The sequence below is a fragment of the Rhinoderma darwinii genome, chromosome 5 (genome assembly GCF_050947455.1).
Source record: "Rhinoderma darwinii isolate aRhiDar2 chromosome 5, aRhiDar2.hap1, whole genome shotgun sequence".
Classification (NCBI taxonomy): Eukaryota; Metazoa; Chordata; class Amphibia; order Anura; family Rhinodermatidae; genus Rhinoderma; species Rhinoderma darwinii.
The window spans coordinates 308,737,163-308,753,833 of record NC_134691.1 but is presented as its reverse complement, the minus strand read 5'-3'; the positions used below and the strand labels follow the sequence as shown (position 1 = coordinate 308,753,833).

The window sequence follows — 16,671 nt, the reverse complement described above, 5'->3', positions numbered from 1 at the left end:
TTTTATCTCAGGAACTTTCAAATGACTCAACTTGGTTTTAAGTTGCCCGGTTCACTTATGATGCAGAGAGTTAAGCGCGGCCTAAGTGGTAACATCTTACCACATGATTAACTTTGTTGGCAGGTACAAATAGCAGAGCTTATAAAATTGAACCAGGACCAGATTGTACAGCGAGCAGCTGTGTTATCTTAATGGAGCAGTTAAACTACATTTCTTCTAGATACTGCAAATGCAAATTTTCTCTTTTAAATCTTCACTTCTTACTGTAGGATTTATAGATAAATGCGTGTATAATTGCATGATGTATGAGATAGATAGATAGATAGATAGATAGATAGATAGATAGATAGATAGATAGATAGATAGATAGCTCTCTACACTAGTCTCGCAAGCTAAAAAAAGGTCGAAGATTTCGGACCTGTATAATAGTACCTGCGATATAAGTACCCATATAATAGTGACATACTGCTCGTACCAGGCTTACCACCTGTGAAATACCAAACAAAGTGGTGTAGATAATATAAGGCCAGGCATAGTAGTACTCATAGTATCAATTATACTGTATAAATAATTGTGCCAGCTGTAGCGCATATAAAATAGTAACAGCCATAGTGCACATATAATATTTCCTGACAAAGTTGAGAATACCAACACCCCTAGAGGTTATATGTTTCTGATAATACGACTACCTTAAGAAACTACTATTAATACAATTCCCAAATATATTGTGTTAAGAGGCTACAAAGGTGGAGCATGATTTTAAATTAAATTTTTCATTTAAAAGGTGTTTACACCTTTGCAACAAATTTGGTATTGCTCCAATACATCTAAAATTAAAAAACAAAAAAAAATTGTAAATACCGGTAGTTTTGATTAGAAAAACCTACTGTTTTGTGCCTGCAGTTCCTATGAAGACCTATGTGTAGTCTGATCAGTAATAATACCTTTCATCTGTCCCGTACTTCTAGTTGCTTTACAAAATAAAAGTTATCAAGAATTAAAGGGGTTTTCCCACCAGGGACATTTATGATATATACATAGGATATGTCATAAATGTCAGATAGATGCGGGTCCCAACTCTGTGACCCACACGTATCCCTTTAAACCCCGTTCTATCGCTCTGTGTTGCAGCTGAAGAAGGTGAATTCTGACCATAAAGAAGGAAACAGCGCAACTCGCTGAGCTGCCCTGTTTCTGTAAGTCCCATAGAACTAAACAGCAGTTACGGAAACCGCGCAGCTCGCATGCTACGCGGCTTCTGTAACTGCCATTCACTACTATGGGTCTTACGGAAACAGTGTAGCTTACCGAGGGGAACCCTGTTCTAGAAATAGGTGTGAGTCCCACCGACCCGCATCTATCTCACATTTATGACATATTCTGTGGATATGTCATAAATGTCCCTGGTGGGAAAAACCCTTTAAGAGATAGATGAGGGGAATATAACTGCAGGATCGGGTTTTTGTGTAGTCAGGTTTATAGTCTGACACATAAATCGACATAGGAGCTGTAGGCACAAAAAACAGTCAGATATTTTTAATTAAGACTATTAGCAAATAATCCTTATTTTTAGATATATTGGAGCACTACAAATGGTTTCATGGTGTACATAACCTTTTAAATGATCATTTATTCATAAACCATATTGATGTATGAAGTTAATACGGCTTATTATGGTCATTGTAATAGACATATGTCGATTCCATCTATATAGAATTATACAGCAATTGTAAGGTGGACTGTACTAAGGGTTACATTGCAGAGAACAATACACTCTTCATCATGTCCCTCATGTCAATCATTATAATTCTATGTGTGTCCGGTTCGGAGAAGCTGCTTTCCTGCCCCTGTTTTCTACTAAACCTTTCTAATGCAGCAATATAATAATATGTATTTGTGCTCCATAGTGTGATTTGCTCTTACTGATGAGGCATATTTGTCTCTTATTCTTGAAGCTGGTTATGAGCATTTCACCTATTTCATCTATGGCATTTCTATGATTGACAAATGGGGGAAAAATATTTACTTAGGGTTTAACTATATTGAAAACTGGACAGGGGATTTCGTCTCTGTAAACAGCGCTGTAATATCAAGTGTTTGAACAAATTAGAGGAATTTCTGGCTCACTTCTGGCTGTGGAGATTTCCCTTTAACATTGATTCTGATTATAAATAAGCTATTGGATTTGTGATTCAGTAATCGGCAGTCGGTTGACTTTCTAAGATATTGTTGTTGTGCTCATTATCACATGAGAAAGTTTTGTCAGAAAGCAATAAAGCTTTGACAATGGATCTAAGATAAATTTATAGATGACATTGGAAGAAAAACGACAAAAAGCGTTCACAATTAATTGGTAAATCATTTATGTTAAGGCCTTTTTACACGGGTCAATGATCGGGCAAATTTGCGTTCCTACAAACGCTCATTCCTGATCATTGCCCTGTGTAAACAGGGCAATGATCAGCCAATGAACAAGCAAACGCTCGTTCATTGGCTGATCTGCTAATTTAAGCAGCCAATTAAATGGTCGCTAGTCGGCAGCACATCTCCTTGTCTAAACAGGGAGATGTGCTGCCGACATAACGAAAATATATGGGGACGAATGATTGTAGTAAACCTCTCTAGTCCCCATACGTGACCGATCATTGCTCCTTGTGAAAGGTGCAAACGAGCGCCCCTTAATGAGCTGTCTCCTTCATCGGCGCTCATTTTAACAGCCCATATCGGACTGTGTTAAGGTATCTTAACAAGAGAATTTATACTTTAATAAGGTGACATTTATTGCTTTTTTTGTATAAGTGCAAGTCTCAAATGGGGTCTAGGGCGGACTTACCATTTGGACAATAGGGCACGTGGAACAAGGAGGCTCACAGCCCTTAAAATATAAGGGCAGGGCCTGCAATAAAGTAATGCTGGTTATAAGTCCTCCTCAAATACATTTATTAACACAAATCCAGTGTATCATGGCTATAGAGCTATAGACCTTTATTGCCAGATTACTCTCAGTCTGCCCCTGAATGGGGCTGTTAGCGTAAGGCACTTGAGTGTATATGACAACATTGGAATAAAGCACGGTAGATCATAGATCTAGGATTTTGTGTTTATGACCTATACTGTATTTTCTTAGCATTGCTCTAAATATCTATTATATATTGTATAAGCAATGCTCCAGTATCTCTCACCGCTGCAGCATGCGTCAGATACATCAACAGGGTTTATAAATATGGCATTCGGCCGATGGCCATATTTTTTAAATGTTTTTACATCAGAAAATTGTCACAAATAATTTGATAAATCTGCCCCAATGTCTCTCTGATAATTTTCAGGTTCCATCTAAGAGGCTATGGACTCTATTCAGAGCTAAATAAACTAAGTTAATTAAGAAACTGTTCCACAGATCTCATATATAGTTATGAGATTATATGGATATTTTTATTTGGATTTAGTATATTAAGGAATTCTCCGCTTTGGACAATCCCTACTTGTTGGGAGTGTCGCTTGACAATAAGCAGATCACAAAGTTTCCACCTGCTGGGACCCCCCAGCGATCAGCTGGATTCTGTGGGATAACAAGGCAGTAAGTGTTTAATTTCCATCAGCGCCACTACAGGGGAAATTAAACATTACACAGTGATCATTCAAATCAATGGGTGGTCTGTGTAGTGCAGGACAGAATAGATCCTCCATAGCAAGAGACGCTCTTTGTAACCGGTCTCCACTATGGCCAAGAGATGAGGATCCTGAACACTCGGCCACCCCTCTATTAACTCAGAATTCCCTAATAGGTTATATCGATTTTCTAAACTAGACCACTCCTTTTCGATGGCCAAATATGTCACAATATTTACAGAGAACAGTAGAAATCTGTGTATTTAATATTGCACAAGGACTGTTTGATATTTTGACATCTGCCTTTATATTTTCTATAACCTTCTTTTAACCACATTTGTATAAATTGAAGTCTGAATTCAGTGATATATGGAACTACAGCATATTGGTGGATTCCATTTTCTGCACCGAACACAACATCTACAATAAGGAACAAATCTTGGAAGGGTTGTCCGGGATTAGAAAAATGTATCTTCTTTTTTTCAGAAACAGCGCCTCTCTTATTCATAGGTCATGTCTGGTATTGCAGATTTCCTCAGTTGAAGTGAATAGGGCAGAGCTACAAAACCAGGCAAAGCTCATAGAGAACATTGGTGTTTTTTCTGGGCAAATAAAAGCAGACAATTTTGTCTTACCCAGAACAAACTCTGTAATTGACTTCTTCATCCCCCAGGAGATGGTCACCTACTAAGTCTTTTAAAATTTTTGTTAAAAGGTTTAATTCCCTTCAAGTCGCCCTGTTGTGTTTGCAAAATAAATGTGAATGCCTAAACTATCTCCACTGTGTTTAGATAATATATACTCTTTATACCACTTGTTAGGACCATTCACATCAGAAATCTTGTATCCTCCAGCAAATAAACACGTCCAATATAATTTATTAGAGAAAGATAATATAGAAGCACGATCCATCATAATTCCACATAAAAAATATTGGCCAGCACCGAACATGGTTCTGCCATAATTGTTCATTTAGCATTTGGAAAAGGTGAGTATTTAATGGTATTCTTTTCTTTCCAAATATTACATTACTTGGAGGAATTGCCGAAGAGAGATATGCAAATCTGATAGTCCAAAGTAAATGTTTCATAAAATCAATGACTGTTTAAATTGTGGGACTAAATTGTTTGTATATAAATATTACCTTTTATATTCCATTTGAGTTTTATGTAGATGAACACATTACTTTAATGACCTGTATTTGCAGAGTGAGAGAAGAAGATTCTCTAAAAATTCTCAGCAGCCAGATGGCTGCCTTTTCTAGCATGAGATTAAAAGATGTTTCTAATTCACAGCTCTGCTTCTGAGACAAATTAATATAGCAAGCTAAATTGCTTGTGTTTTTGGAATAAAATTTAAAGGGACCCTTTTTGTAAAGTGCTTTGTGTCACAGGTTCCTTAAGCAGATTGCTCCTCAGGTACAATGTGCCTGTTTAAACATTTGGTAATTAATGGGACGTATTCCGTGATAATTGACTGCTTTGGGAAAGGGAAAATATAATGACTCCTGATTAATCATGAAAAGAGATTCATTGCATAGAGGCAGAACAATAATTGCCCTAACGATCGAGAAATGCTAATTAATGAACAGGACGATGATGTTAGAAATTAGCTGCAAAATGTCCGTTTTCAGAAAAAAATAAAGTGATTATGTTTTCCTGTGTCAAGATCAATTCTTCGTAATTTATGAAAGGAAGGAAAGACCTAAAAACAATAATAGCAGATGACCTTTAACGCCTATAGGACAGTCATTATCTATGGATGATTGGGGTCATTGGCAGTGGCCAGGGGCATATACAATGTGTATGTGTACCTTGAGTTTTACATTATGTATTGATCATCTATATCATTATTAGGATGTACAGTTCATGTACAGATGTGTCCACCATTACTTTTTGCTTGAATTGCGTTAGGTAATACAATTTGTCATGATACCAATAAAATCCAATCTTGCACAATCTGGTAAAAAAAAACTGTATACATTAAATGTATGTTTTTTGTAACATGGTAGTCTATAGGCGATGGATGGCTGATGGATTCCTCTTATTTATGTTCTCAGTCAGCCATATGTCGCCCACAGACTACCATGTTAAAAACCATACGTTTAAAGCGTACACTTATTCTTTACTGGATGGCTCTGACATATATGTTTTTTTAACACTGAAAGTCTATGGGCCGTATAGGGCTGACGGATGGCATTCGTCAGAGATACACATTTTGTTTTTTACGTGTTTGTTTAACATATCGGGTTATGTTGGATTTAGAATGTAAGGGGGGGCACATCTGTATCAGTCAAAAAAAAAAATAGGAGAACAGACACAAGGAGCTTCTCCAGTAGGTTGTACAGCAACATCAAAGGGAAGTAATTCTGATGGAATCCCAATAATTGGTAATTGTGCACTGTTCTAATAAAAAGTGTTAATGTCGCCTTTAGCAGACAATATTTAATATTTTTTGGTTAGGGTTGAAAAAATGAAAGGGATCCAAACGGTTCTTATGGGCAGGTCCGACACTTTTTGTTAGAAACTGTTTAATGAATGAGGGATTTGTGTTTTTTAGCTGATATTACTTCTCACTCAGGTACAACAAGTAAGTCCTTAAAGGGTTTCTCTAGACTATTATAATTATTATGATGATGACTTTGACCCCTTTACGACACAGCCTGTTTTGGCCTTGTGGACACAGATGATTTTTTCAAATCTGATATGTGTCACTTTATGTGGTAATAACTCCGGAATGCTTTTACCTATCGAAGCGATTCTGAGACTGTTTTCTCGTGACATATTGTACTTTATGTTAGTGAAAAAATTTGGTCGATAAATTCAATATTTATTTGTGAAAAACTTCAAATTGTAGAAAAAATGTGCAAAAATTAGCATTTTTCTAAATTTAAATGTATTTGCTTGTAAAACAGATAGTAATACCACCCAAAATAGTTACTAGTTAACATCCCCCATATGTCTACTTTATGTTTGCATCATTGTTTTAAAGGAATTTTATTTTTCTAGGACGTTACAAGGATTAGAAGTTTAGCAGCAATTTCTCATATTTTCAAGAAAATGTCAATAGGCCATTTTTTCAGGGACCAGTTCAGTTCTGAAGTGGCTTTGAGGGCCTTATATATTAGAAAATCCCCATAAATCACCCCGTTTTGAAAACTGCACCCGCCAAGGTACTCAAAACCACATTCAGAAAGTATTTTAACCCTTTAGGCGTTTCACAGGAATTAATGTAAAGTAGAGGTGAAATTTACAAATTTCATTTTTTTTGCCAAAATTCATTTGTAATAAAAAAAAAATCTGTAACACAGAAGGTTTTACCAGAAAAACGCAACTCAATATTTATTGCCCAGATTCTGCAGATTTTAAAAATATCAAACATGTGGCCCTAGTATCCTAATGGACTGAAACACAGGCCTCAGAAGCAAAGGAGCACCTAGTGGATTTTGGGGCCTCCTTTTTTTAGGAATATATTTTAGGCACCAGGTCAGGTTTGAGGAGGTCTTGTGGTACCTAAACAGTCGAAACCCCCAAAAAGTGACCCCATTTTGGAAAATACACCCCTCAAGGCATTTTTCGAGGGGTATAGTTAGCATTTTGACCCCACAGTTTTCTTGCAGAATTTAGTGGAATTAGTCTGTGAAGATGAAAATCACCTATTTTTCTGTGGAAATTTAGAATTTTTTCATTTTTACAAGGAATAAAGGAGAAAAAGCCGCCCAACATTTGTAAAGCAATTTCTCCCGATTACGGCAATACCCCATATGTGGTCGTAAACTGATGTTTGGACCCACAGCAGGGCTCAGAAGGGAATGAGCGCCTTTTGGATTTTGGAGCGCAGATTTTGCTGGATTGGTTTTCAGTGCCATGTCGGGTTTGCAACGCCCCGGAGGGACCACAACAGTGGAAATCCCCCAAAAGTGACCCTATTTTGGAATCTACACCCCTCAAGGAATTTTTCTAGGGGTATAGTGAGCATTCTGGCCCCTCAGGATCTTTTTTAGAGCTAAGGTGACCAAAAAACAGCTATTTTGGCGCTTTAAATTCTTTATTTATTACAGCGTTTATTTACGTTTTAATTTATTCTGCCGGTCGGTAGGATTACGCCGATACCATATGTGTATAGTTTTTTTTACGTTTTGCAGCGTTTGCACAATAAAATTACGTTTCTATAAAATAATTTATTTTCTGGGACACGCTATTCTGAGCCGTAACTTTTTTATTTTTTCGTCAAAAAAGCTGTGGGAGGTCTTGTTTTTTGCGGGACGGGTTGTAGTTTTTATTGGTACCATTTTGGGGTAAATGCGACTTTTTGATCACTTTTTTGGGAGGGGTGGTGATCAAAAAATAGCGATGCTGACAGTTTTCTGTTTATTTTGTTTGAGGCGTTCACCGTGCGGAAAAATGAACATTATAGTTTCATCGTTTGGGTCGTTACGAACACGGTGATACCAAATATGTGTACTTTTTTTTAAAGTTTTTATTTTTTCCCTATAATAAATGACTTTTATTTTTACACTTTTATAAAACATTTTTATTAACTTTTTTTTACTTTTTACACTTTATATTTTTGTTTATTAACTTTTTTTTTACTTTTTACACTTTATCTTTTTGACCAGCAGCTCTGATCGCTGCTAGAATACATTACACTACCTAGGTAGTGTAATGTATTCCAACTGTCAGTGTGATGTCACAGTCACTCTGACAGTTGGTCTACGAGGATCAGCAAAGGCTGATCCTCATAGGCTTCCATACATGGCAGACCTGGAGGCCGTTGCCTGGCCTCCGGATGCCATTACAAGCATCAGCAGCCCCCACGATTGCATGGGGGCTGCTGATGTGGTACAAACCCGGTACATGCGGAGATCGCAATCGATCCCCGCATGTAACGGGTTAATTGCCTAAATCAGCGGCGATGAGCCGCTGATCGGCAACACTGGAGTGTCAGCTGTCGGGGACAGCTGATCTCCAAGTTCCCGATGCACACCTTGTCGCAGACAGTGTGCATTGGGAACGACACAGTGACTTCCTGTCACTCTGACAGGAAGCCTATCAGGACCAGCCGAAGGTTGGTCATGATGGGCTTCCGTCCATGGCAGACCCGGAAGCCATTGTTTGGCTTCCGTTTGCCATACTATCGGCAGACCCCCCCCCCATTTCGGACCGGGGTCTGCCGATATGCTAGAAACCCCTAAAATTCGGCGATTGCAACCGATCGCCGAATTTAAGGGGTTAATTTGCCAAAATCAGCGGCAAAGGACCGCTGGCCGGCAAGAGGGGAGTGTCAGCTGTCGGCGACAGCTGACCTCCCGGTTCCCAGTGCACACTGTCGCCGTCAGTGTGCACCGGGAAAAACTCAGTAACTATACGTCCTCGTGCGGGAAGTAACCTCCCGCAACGACGGACAGTTATGTCCTTGTGCGGATAGGGGTTAATAATTAGTAGTAGAATTATTATTATTTACTAGCCAATTGCAATTGCAACTCTTGTCAACTAGATAAATATTGTTTCTCTAAGGCTTCGTTTACATCTGCTCTATGGCTCCGTTCCGATGTTCTGTCAGAGCTTTCCGTCAGGATGGAGCCCTGACAGACACGAACGGAAACCATAGGTTTCCGTTTCCATCACTATTGATTGATGGTGACGGATCCGGTGCCAATGGTTTCCGTTTGTCTCTGTTGTGCAAGGGTTCCATCGTTTTGAAGGAATCAATAGCGTAGTCGATGCGATTGTTTCCGTCAAAACGATGGAACAATTGCACAACGGAGACAAACGGAAACCATTGGCACCGAATCCATCACTATTGAAATCAATAGTGATGGAAACGGAAACCTATGGTTTCCGTTTGTGTCTGTCAGGGCTCCGTTTCGACGGAAAGCTCAGACGGAACGGAGCCCTAGCGCAGATGTGAACGAAGCCTTAAATATCCTGTCTTCTATGGAACATTGATTGTTTAAGGCATCTATTTATCTTGCTGCCATCCTCTTTCATCAAATATACTTTTGTAGTATACTGAAGCTGTTCTGAGAAACTACTCTTTCCATTTCATCACAATTGCACCAAATAACACGGTTTATTCATAGGTCTTTGCTGTGATTTTTCTGATGCAATCAGGGTCAGACTGGCCCACCAGCGTGTTCTTTAGTTGGTCCAGGCTAACACAATAATAGTCCCCAAAGTCCAGCAGAAGACAATCCCATTTGGAGCTGACATTGGAACGAATCGCTTAGACTATTTCCAGTGGGTTGATTCACAAATAATCTATTAGACCTTGTTAATGATATGTCGTGACTGTGCAATTACCACAAAGTTTAACATCCAATTAAAAGTGGACATGTACATTTTCTGTACATATGGAGGATGGGTCTTTTCCTCTGGGGGCGTAAGCAATACCAATACAAGTATGGATGCAAGAATGGTTATGTTCTGAACCACTCCACTAACGCTTGGAGTGAACCCAGTCTTCTAGCTATTGTTTTTTTTTTAATATAAAGCTATCATCCTCCATGGTGCTCCCTACTGTGGTACAAACCAATGGAAACAACCTAAATTTACAAGTATAACTAAAAGCTAAACAGAGTTTCACCCAAGTGTAAGCAGATGAAAACCTTTCCATGCAAATTTACATTCTATCGCTAACATGAGGCTGAGGAACTGCATTAAAGGTTTGGACAACGCATGTTTACATCAATGGTCCCCAACGATTTGTTGATCAGCTGTAATCGCCGAAAGACGATGAAGCATTATAAGACACCCATTAAAATCAATGGGCCGCCTGAGTGATGCAAGGATAGGACATGAGGCAACCTTTTGTAGCATCTTTACTCTTGATAATAGAGGGGGATCATATATATGACCTAACAAGGCATATGTAAAGAGGGAGTCTTGTGACAATATGCACCTTAGATAGTAGACCGTGTAGTGGTTATGACATATTATGAGTTTGTCAAAAGAGGTGAAGTTTTATGTCAAGTTTGATGACTTAGTCCAGGGATTGTATACTGTAGACCAGTAGTGTGGTATATTCTAGCTCCATATCACCGTACACCTGATATGTTTCTGGTTTTATCAGCAGGTACCAAGAGTTTTTTTCCTGTAACCGTGGTTTGTAATCGCCTGATTCTGTATTTTCTGACCAGTGTCATTTCAATTTCTTTGTCCAGATGGAATATCCTGGGGTTACAGGGCGCTCTTCTTAGTCACTTCATCGAGCCTATTTATGTGCACAGCATTATCGTCGGCAGCCTACACCACACAGGCCACCTGTCCAGGGTAATGAGCCACAGAATAGAAGAGATTGGTAAATTGCCAGCTCCGTATCGGCATAATCATCCTCTCCTTAGCGGTAAGCAAATACCTTTCTTGTAGACAAATAACATTGTTCCCTTACATTCTTCTAAACCATAGTAATTGTACAAGACGCCTGCATGAAAGTTAATCAAGGTCAAGCAGATACAAGCCTTTCCTCCATTATGTACTATTTACTGAAGACCCCACTCATGCCATTACTGCCATTTCTTGTAGGTTAATATCTTTTGAATTTAATATATGTACTTCTTTCCAAGCATGTATTTTCAATTAATGCACATCTAGGGGGCTGGAATATGTTAAATACAAGCACCTTCCCTTTCTAGAACATGCAGTATGATGATATTGTAGTTTGTATTATGTTCCTAATTTAGAATATAATTTACAATGTACAATGAATTTGCTTTTACTTCCTGTGTCTATTTATCCTTCTCTGACACATTGACAAAGACTGATTCAATTAAATGTATCCAATGAAATATATTTAGTCTTTGAGAATAATTGTCCTTATACATGTTAACTGATCTTGAGCTTTATTTATAAAGTGATTCATTAAAACAGAAATTGGTTTTATATCTGTGACATAGGAAATGATGTCACCTAGCAAAGATGCCAGATCTACAATGTTCTGGAAATAGGACTTTTGTGGTATTGCCCATAGCACCAAACTAAATTCTAAGTGCAATTTTTACAAAGCAAATTTTAAATAAGAAACAAAAAGTTGTAATGGCTAACACAGAATGTTTTATGCATACCTTGCATTGTTTTTTTATACAAAGGAAAAAATACTGTAAAAAGAAATGTTAATTTTTGTATATATACAATTATTTACAATTTTCCGATAAACTTCCTGTATCAATTCCTCACAATTCTCAATATCTCTGCTTGCTGTTTATTTAATAGGATCCTTCATTGTTCACTTCCAGGGAATATTTTTTTTTCCTGGTCATGTGATGGTAACACAAGGGAAACCACGATGCAGTGCTGGATTTGTCATAGCACAGATACCACCGATGCCCGTCGGACCCCACTAACTTCTAATGGGGTTCAATAGGTCCCGTTGTAGTTTCTGCCATTTTCACGGAAAGAATAACTCTGCACGTAGCGCTATTCTTCCAATCAGATCTGATGGAATCTGTGACAGAGTCTTAGAACAGAACCCCCAACACAGATATAAACAGACCCCTACTGTTACTGTGCTGTAATCAGAGCTGTGTCTTGTAACAAGCCATGTACTGTACCATCACATGACCACAGCAGACTTTTATTCCCTGGGAGAAAACAATGAAAGTTCCTATTGAAGGTATTGTCTGCAAGCAGAGATCTTGAAATAAATAAGGAATTCATAAAGTAAGTATAATGGAATATTATATAACATTTTTTTATTAAAAAGTTACCAAGTTACCCACTTACCTATAGCTCTCCCTTTATATAAGCATAAAGAATGCTGTTTCTCTAATATCATGGGGCTATGGTCTGTTGATGGGTTCCACTAGGGTGCTACATTTTCAGTCTAGAGAAATACTTTAAATTGCATGCAACTAAGTTCTGTGAACACCAGCTCCAGTGACTTGAAAGTTAAAACTGGAAAACCTCAGCCTTACAAGAAATGAGATATGTTACAAGTCTTGAAGGATAGGTTCCCTAGTGAATATGGGCTTCTCAAAAATGTCAGTGACATCCAGAATCTTTAGTCATGCTACCCCAAGATAGTCCATGTGACCTTCATAGAATTATTTTAATAAGATGGTTGCATGGTACTAAAGCCATTCTTAATACCAAATGGCACAGGTAGTACAAGCACTTTCTACATATTTCACCTGTAGAAGCCGTGCTGCCCAAAAAAGCATATTTCACAGTACCATTTTGCTATGCAGTAATGCCCCGCTACTAGTGACATTTGGCATGTAAGAATGAACCCTAAAGAGATAATAAATAGTTATATCCACTTTTCACTAAACATTCATTATTAACATACTAATTCTCAAGTGTATTTATCCATTTAGCAATGATAACATCTCCCCCAATGGGATCAGCCAAAAATCAAATGTCTGTAGGGGCTTTTGTAGGCAGTTCTCTGGTAAACAAGGGTCCAAAAGGTTAAATTTTTCACCCATATATTCTTATTTTACCCCCAGAAATAAGCAATGTGAAAGGAGTCTGGTCGCCACTTATCTCCCCATATTATTGGTGGTGTAATCCAATAGCTGCCTAATCTCTCTGGCCAGCTTTAGGCCACATTCAGATGTGGTGGACTTGTCGTAGATTTCCGCACAGTACCAAGAAAGATAAAGCAAAAATAGCCTTTCATTTTGAGTAGAAACGGCTAAGGGTATGTGCACACGATAGCAGGCATTTACGTGTGAAAAGGCAGACTGTTTTCAAGCGAAAACAGCTGCCTCGTTTCACACGTAAATGCTCCTCCTCGTAATATACGAGGCGTCTGTGACGCTCGTAAATCTTGAGCTGCTCTTCATTGAGTTCAATGAAGAACGGCTCAAATTACGTTGCAAAGAAGTGCCCTGCACTTCTTTGCCGAGGCAGTCAATTTACGCGTCGTCGTTTGACACGCGTAATTTACAGGTCGTCTGCACAGTACGTCGGCAAACCCATTCAAATGAATGGGCAGATGTTTGCCGACGTACTGTAGCCCTATTTTAAGGCGTAAAACGAGGCATAATACGCCTCGTTTACGCCTGAAAATAGGTCGTGTGAACCCAGCCTTAGGGACGACCTAATTACTTTGTACAACCATAAACGGAAGGCCCATAGAGGTCTAACTCAGAGTATTTTTATACCCAGGCCTGTAAACTTGTACGTCTAGAAGAAAGATGGTTTCTCCATAATCAGCACAGTTTAGGTTTTATTGGAGAGTATGGAACTCTACCCCGGTAAGTTCTCCAAAATGGGGACAACTATTCCTCTAACTCAGCTTGTTTTACTACTAACTATAACTTGCTTTTGCCTTCCTCGGAGTGTGTGTTTGGCTGACAATACAAAACATGGTCAATAAAACTTACATTTTAGTAATATTTCCAGAGGTTAACATTTAGCAGAGAAATTTAAAATATGCATAATTAACCATAATAGATAATGCATATAAAATGGCCATTTTCTTTGGTGAGCACTATACATGCCTTATTGCCACTGTTATTGTAGAAGATGTACAATTTTAAAGGTAAGTACAGTATTCTACTCCTATGAAATTATAAGTATTTATAGCCTTCTTCTAGAGCCATTATGACCGTAATTACTGAATCTTTACTCTGTTTAAACCAATTAACCCCCTGGCGCTTTCCTCAACTAATGTGAAGAAAGTATATTCACATTGAGATCGTTTCAGAAAAATTACTAAGATACAGTCATATTTTAAGATACATTTCACATATTATTTTATAGTATAGGCAGTGATATTATACATGTACAAATTAGTATATTTTGAATAAAATCCTATTTTAAAAAAATCATATTTGACATTACAATGGACACTTTGGTGTCTCAGTTTAAAATACAGATCAGCACTACAGCAGCAATGCAATTGTCACATGAATGTTCACATGTGATAGATTCCCGTTGCAGAAATTTCTACGCCAGAAATCTGTCCCATATATCTGAATGGGTTTGTAAATATCCCATTCACACACTGTAAAAACAATCCTATTCAGATGTACAATATTTCTTCCATACAAATTTTCTGAAACGGATCTGTAAGGTGGCACACGAAGTCCCTACAGCTCCAGACTAAGGAATGGTAGGCCATCCATTTGCCGTTGCATGGTGCTCTGTATGGTACCATATTACAGGAGAATATGTCCATAATATGTGTAGCGTCCATGGCCACGGGCCATCGGGTTTACCCACCTCCCGACGCCCGCAGTTATGGATCCGTGAGCGCTGGTCCCCATCTCCTTCCTAGGAGACGCCAGCGCTCACTTCCGCTCCAGTCTGCTGTGCCCCTTAGGGTGCGCGCGCACGCTCGTGCCTGCTCTTAAAAGGCCAGCGCGCGCACCTGTAAAACAATCATCATTATCAACCACATGATTTCCAGCCCTTCTGATCCTTGCCTGAGCGTTGTTAGTATTCCCAAGTCTGTCTTGCAAATGGTCCCTTAGTGTTTCCCGTTCCAGTTGTTACCCGTGCCCTGTTACCTGTTCCTATATCCCGTGCTGTGTTCTTGTTCCTGTGCCTACTAGTTGGAGTCGTGTCTATTCACCTGCTGTTGCCTTGACACGTCCTGTGTCATCTGCCTCGTCCAGAGGGATTCGCCACGTCTGGCGCAATCTGCGGCACCTGCTGTAATCTGCCATGTCCTTTGTCATCTGCCACATCCAGAGGGATTCGCCACGTCTGGCGCAACCTGCGGCACCTGCTGTCATCCGTCACGTCTGGCGTTACCTGCTGCACCCACCTCAAGCCGTGCCAGAGCTGTGGCTACTGTCTGGACTATCCAGGTACACTTGTGCTTGACTTTATTAGCTTTATTCTTGAGGTTTATTAGCCTCAAGAAAGCCTTCACTTCAGCTTCGATCTCCCATTATCCTGACGTATCTCGGCAGTTCTCATTAGAGGTAGACGCTTCCTCTGTTGGTGCAGGTGCACTTCTATTCCAGAGGAGCTCCAAAGGAAAGGCAATAGTATGTGGCTACTAGTCAAGACTTTTTTCTTCTGCTGAGCGCAATTACTCTATTGGAGATCGGGAGCTACTCTCCATCAAATTGGCTCTGGAGGAGTGGAGACATCTTCTGGAGGGCGCAGCTCACCCCATCCTGATATTCACCGACCACAAGAACCTCACCTACCTTCAGTCCGCTCAACGACTAAATCCCCATCAAGCCAGGTGGTCGCTGTTCTTCACCCATTTCCAATTGGTGCTCCACTACCATCCCGCTGACAAGAATGTGAGGGCCGATGCCCTGTCCAGATAGTTTGAGACGGAAGATACGGTGGAGTCCCTTCAGACTATCATAGACCCGTCCTGCATTGTCACTGCTAATCCTCTGCAGATTAGAGACATCCGTCCGGGGAGGACTTTTGTTCGGTTGGCAGACACGAGAAGAATTCTCAACTAGGGACACAGTTCTAAACTGGCTGGGCACGCTGGTATCCGTAAAACCCGAGACCTGATTGCTCGTCCCTTCTGGTGGCCCACACTACCTAAAGATGTTCTGGACTTTGTCTCTTCTTGCACGGTGTGTGCTTCTAACAAAGTTACTCATTTCAAGCCTGCCGGCCTGCTTCAAACTCTGCCTGTACCCAATGCCCCCTGGCAGCACTTTGCGATGGACTTTGCCACAGACCTTCCCCCCTCAGCAACACTGTCTGGGTGGTGGTGGACTGGTTCTCTAAGATGGCACATTTTATCCTGCTCAACGGCCTACCTTCTGCTCCCCGACTGGCGAGTCTCTTCATTCTACACATCTTTCACTTGCATGGCTTGCCTCTTCACATTGTGTCCGACCAGGGGGTTCAGTTTACCACAAAGTTCTGGAGAGCCCTCTGTAAACTTTTGGATGTGAGATTGGACTTTTCCTCAGTTTATCACCCCCCAGTCCAGTGGGCAAGTCAAGAGGATCAACCAGATCATGGAGAATTATCTTCGCCACTTCATCTCTTCACAGCACGATAACTGGGTACAGCTTCTTCCATGGGCCGAGTTCTCGTACAACAACCACACAAGTGAGTCCACCACTTCCACCCCATTTCACATTGTGTACAGTCAACATCCTAGAGTCCCTCTTCCAGTGTCGACTACATC

The 16,671-nt window shown here is 39.8% G+C and overlaps 1 protein-coding gene across 2 annotated transcripts in view; it reads left to right on the top strand.

Moving 5' to 3' along the window:
• ADARB2 (adenosine deaminase RNA specific B2 (inactive)) overlaps positions 1-16,671 on the top strand; it is a 540,786-nt gene that overhangs the window by 505,864 nt on the left and 18,251 nt on the right. For both annotated transcript variants that reach the window (XM_075827434.1, XM_075827433.1), the window contains one exon: positions 10,772-10,953. In XM_075827434.1, the coding sequence (XP_075683549.1) occupies positions 10,772-10,953 (182 nt within the window). The remainder of the gene's footprint in view (positions 1-10,771; positions 10,954-16,671) is intronic.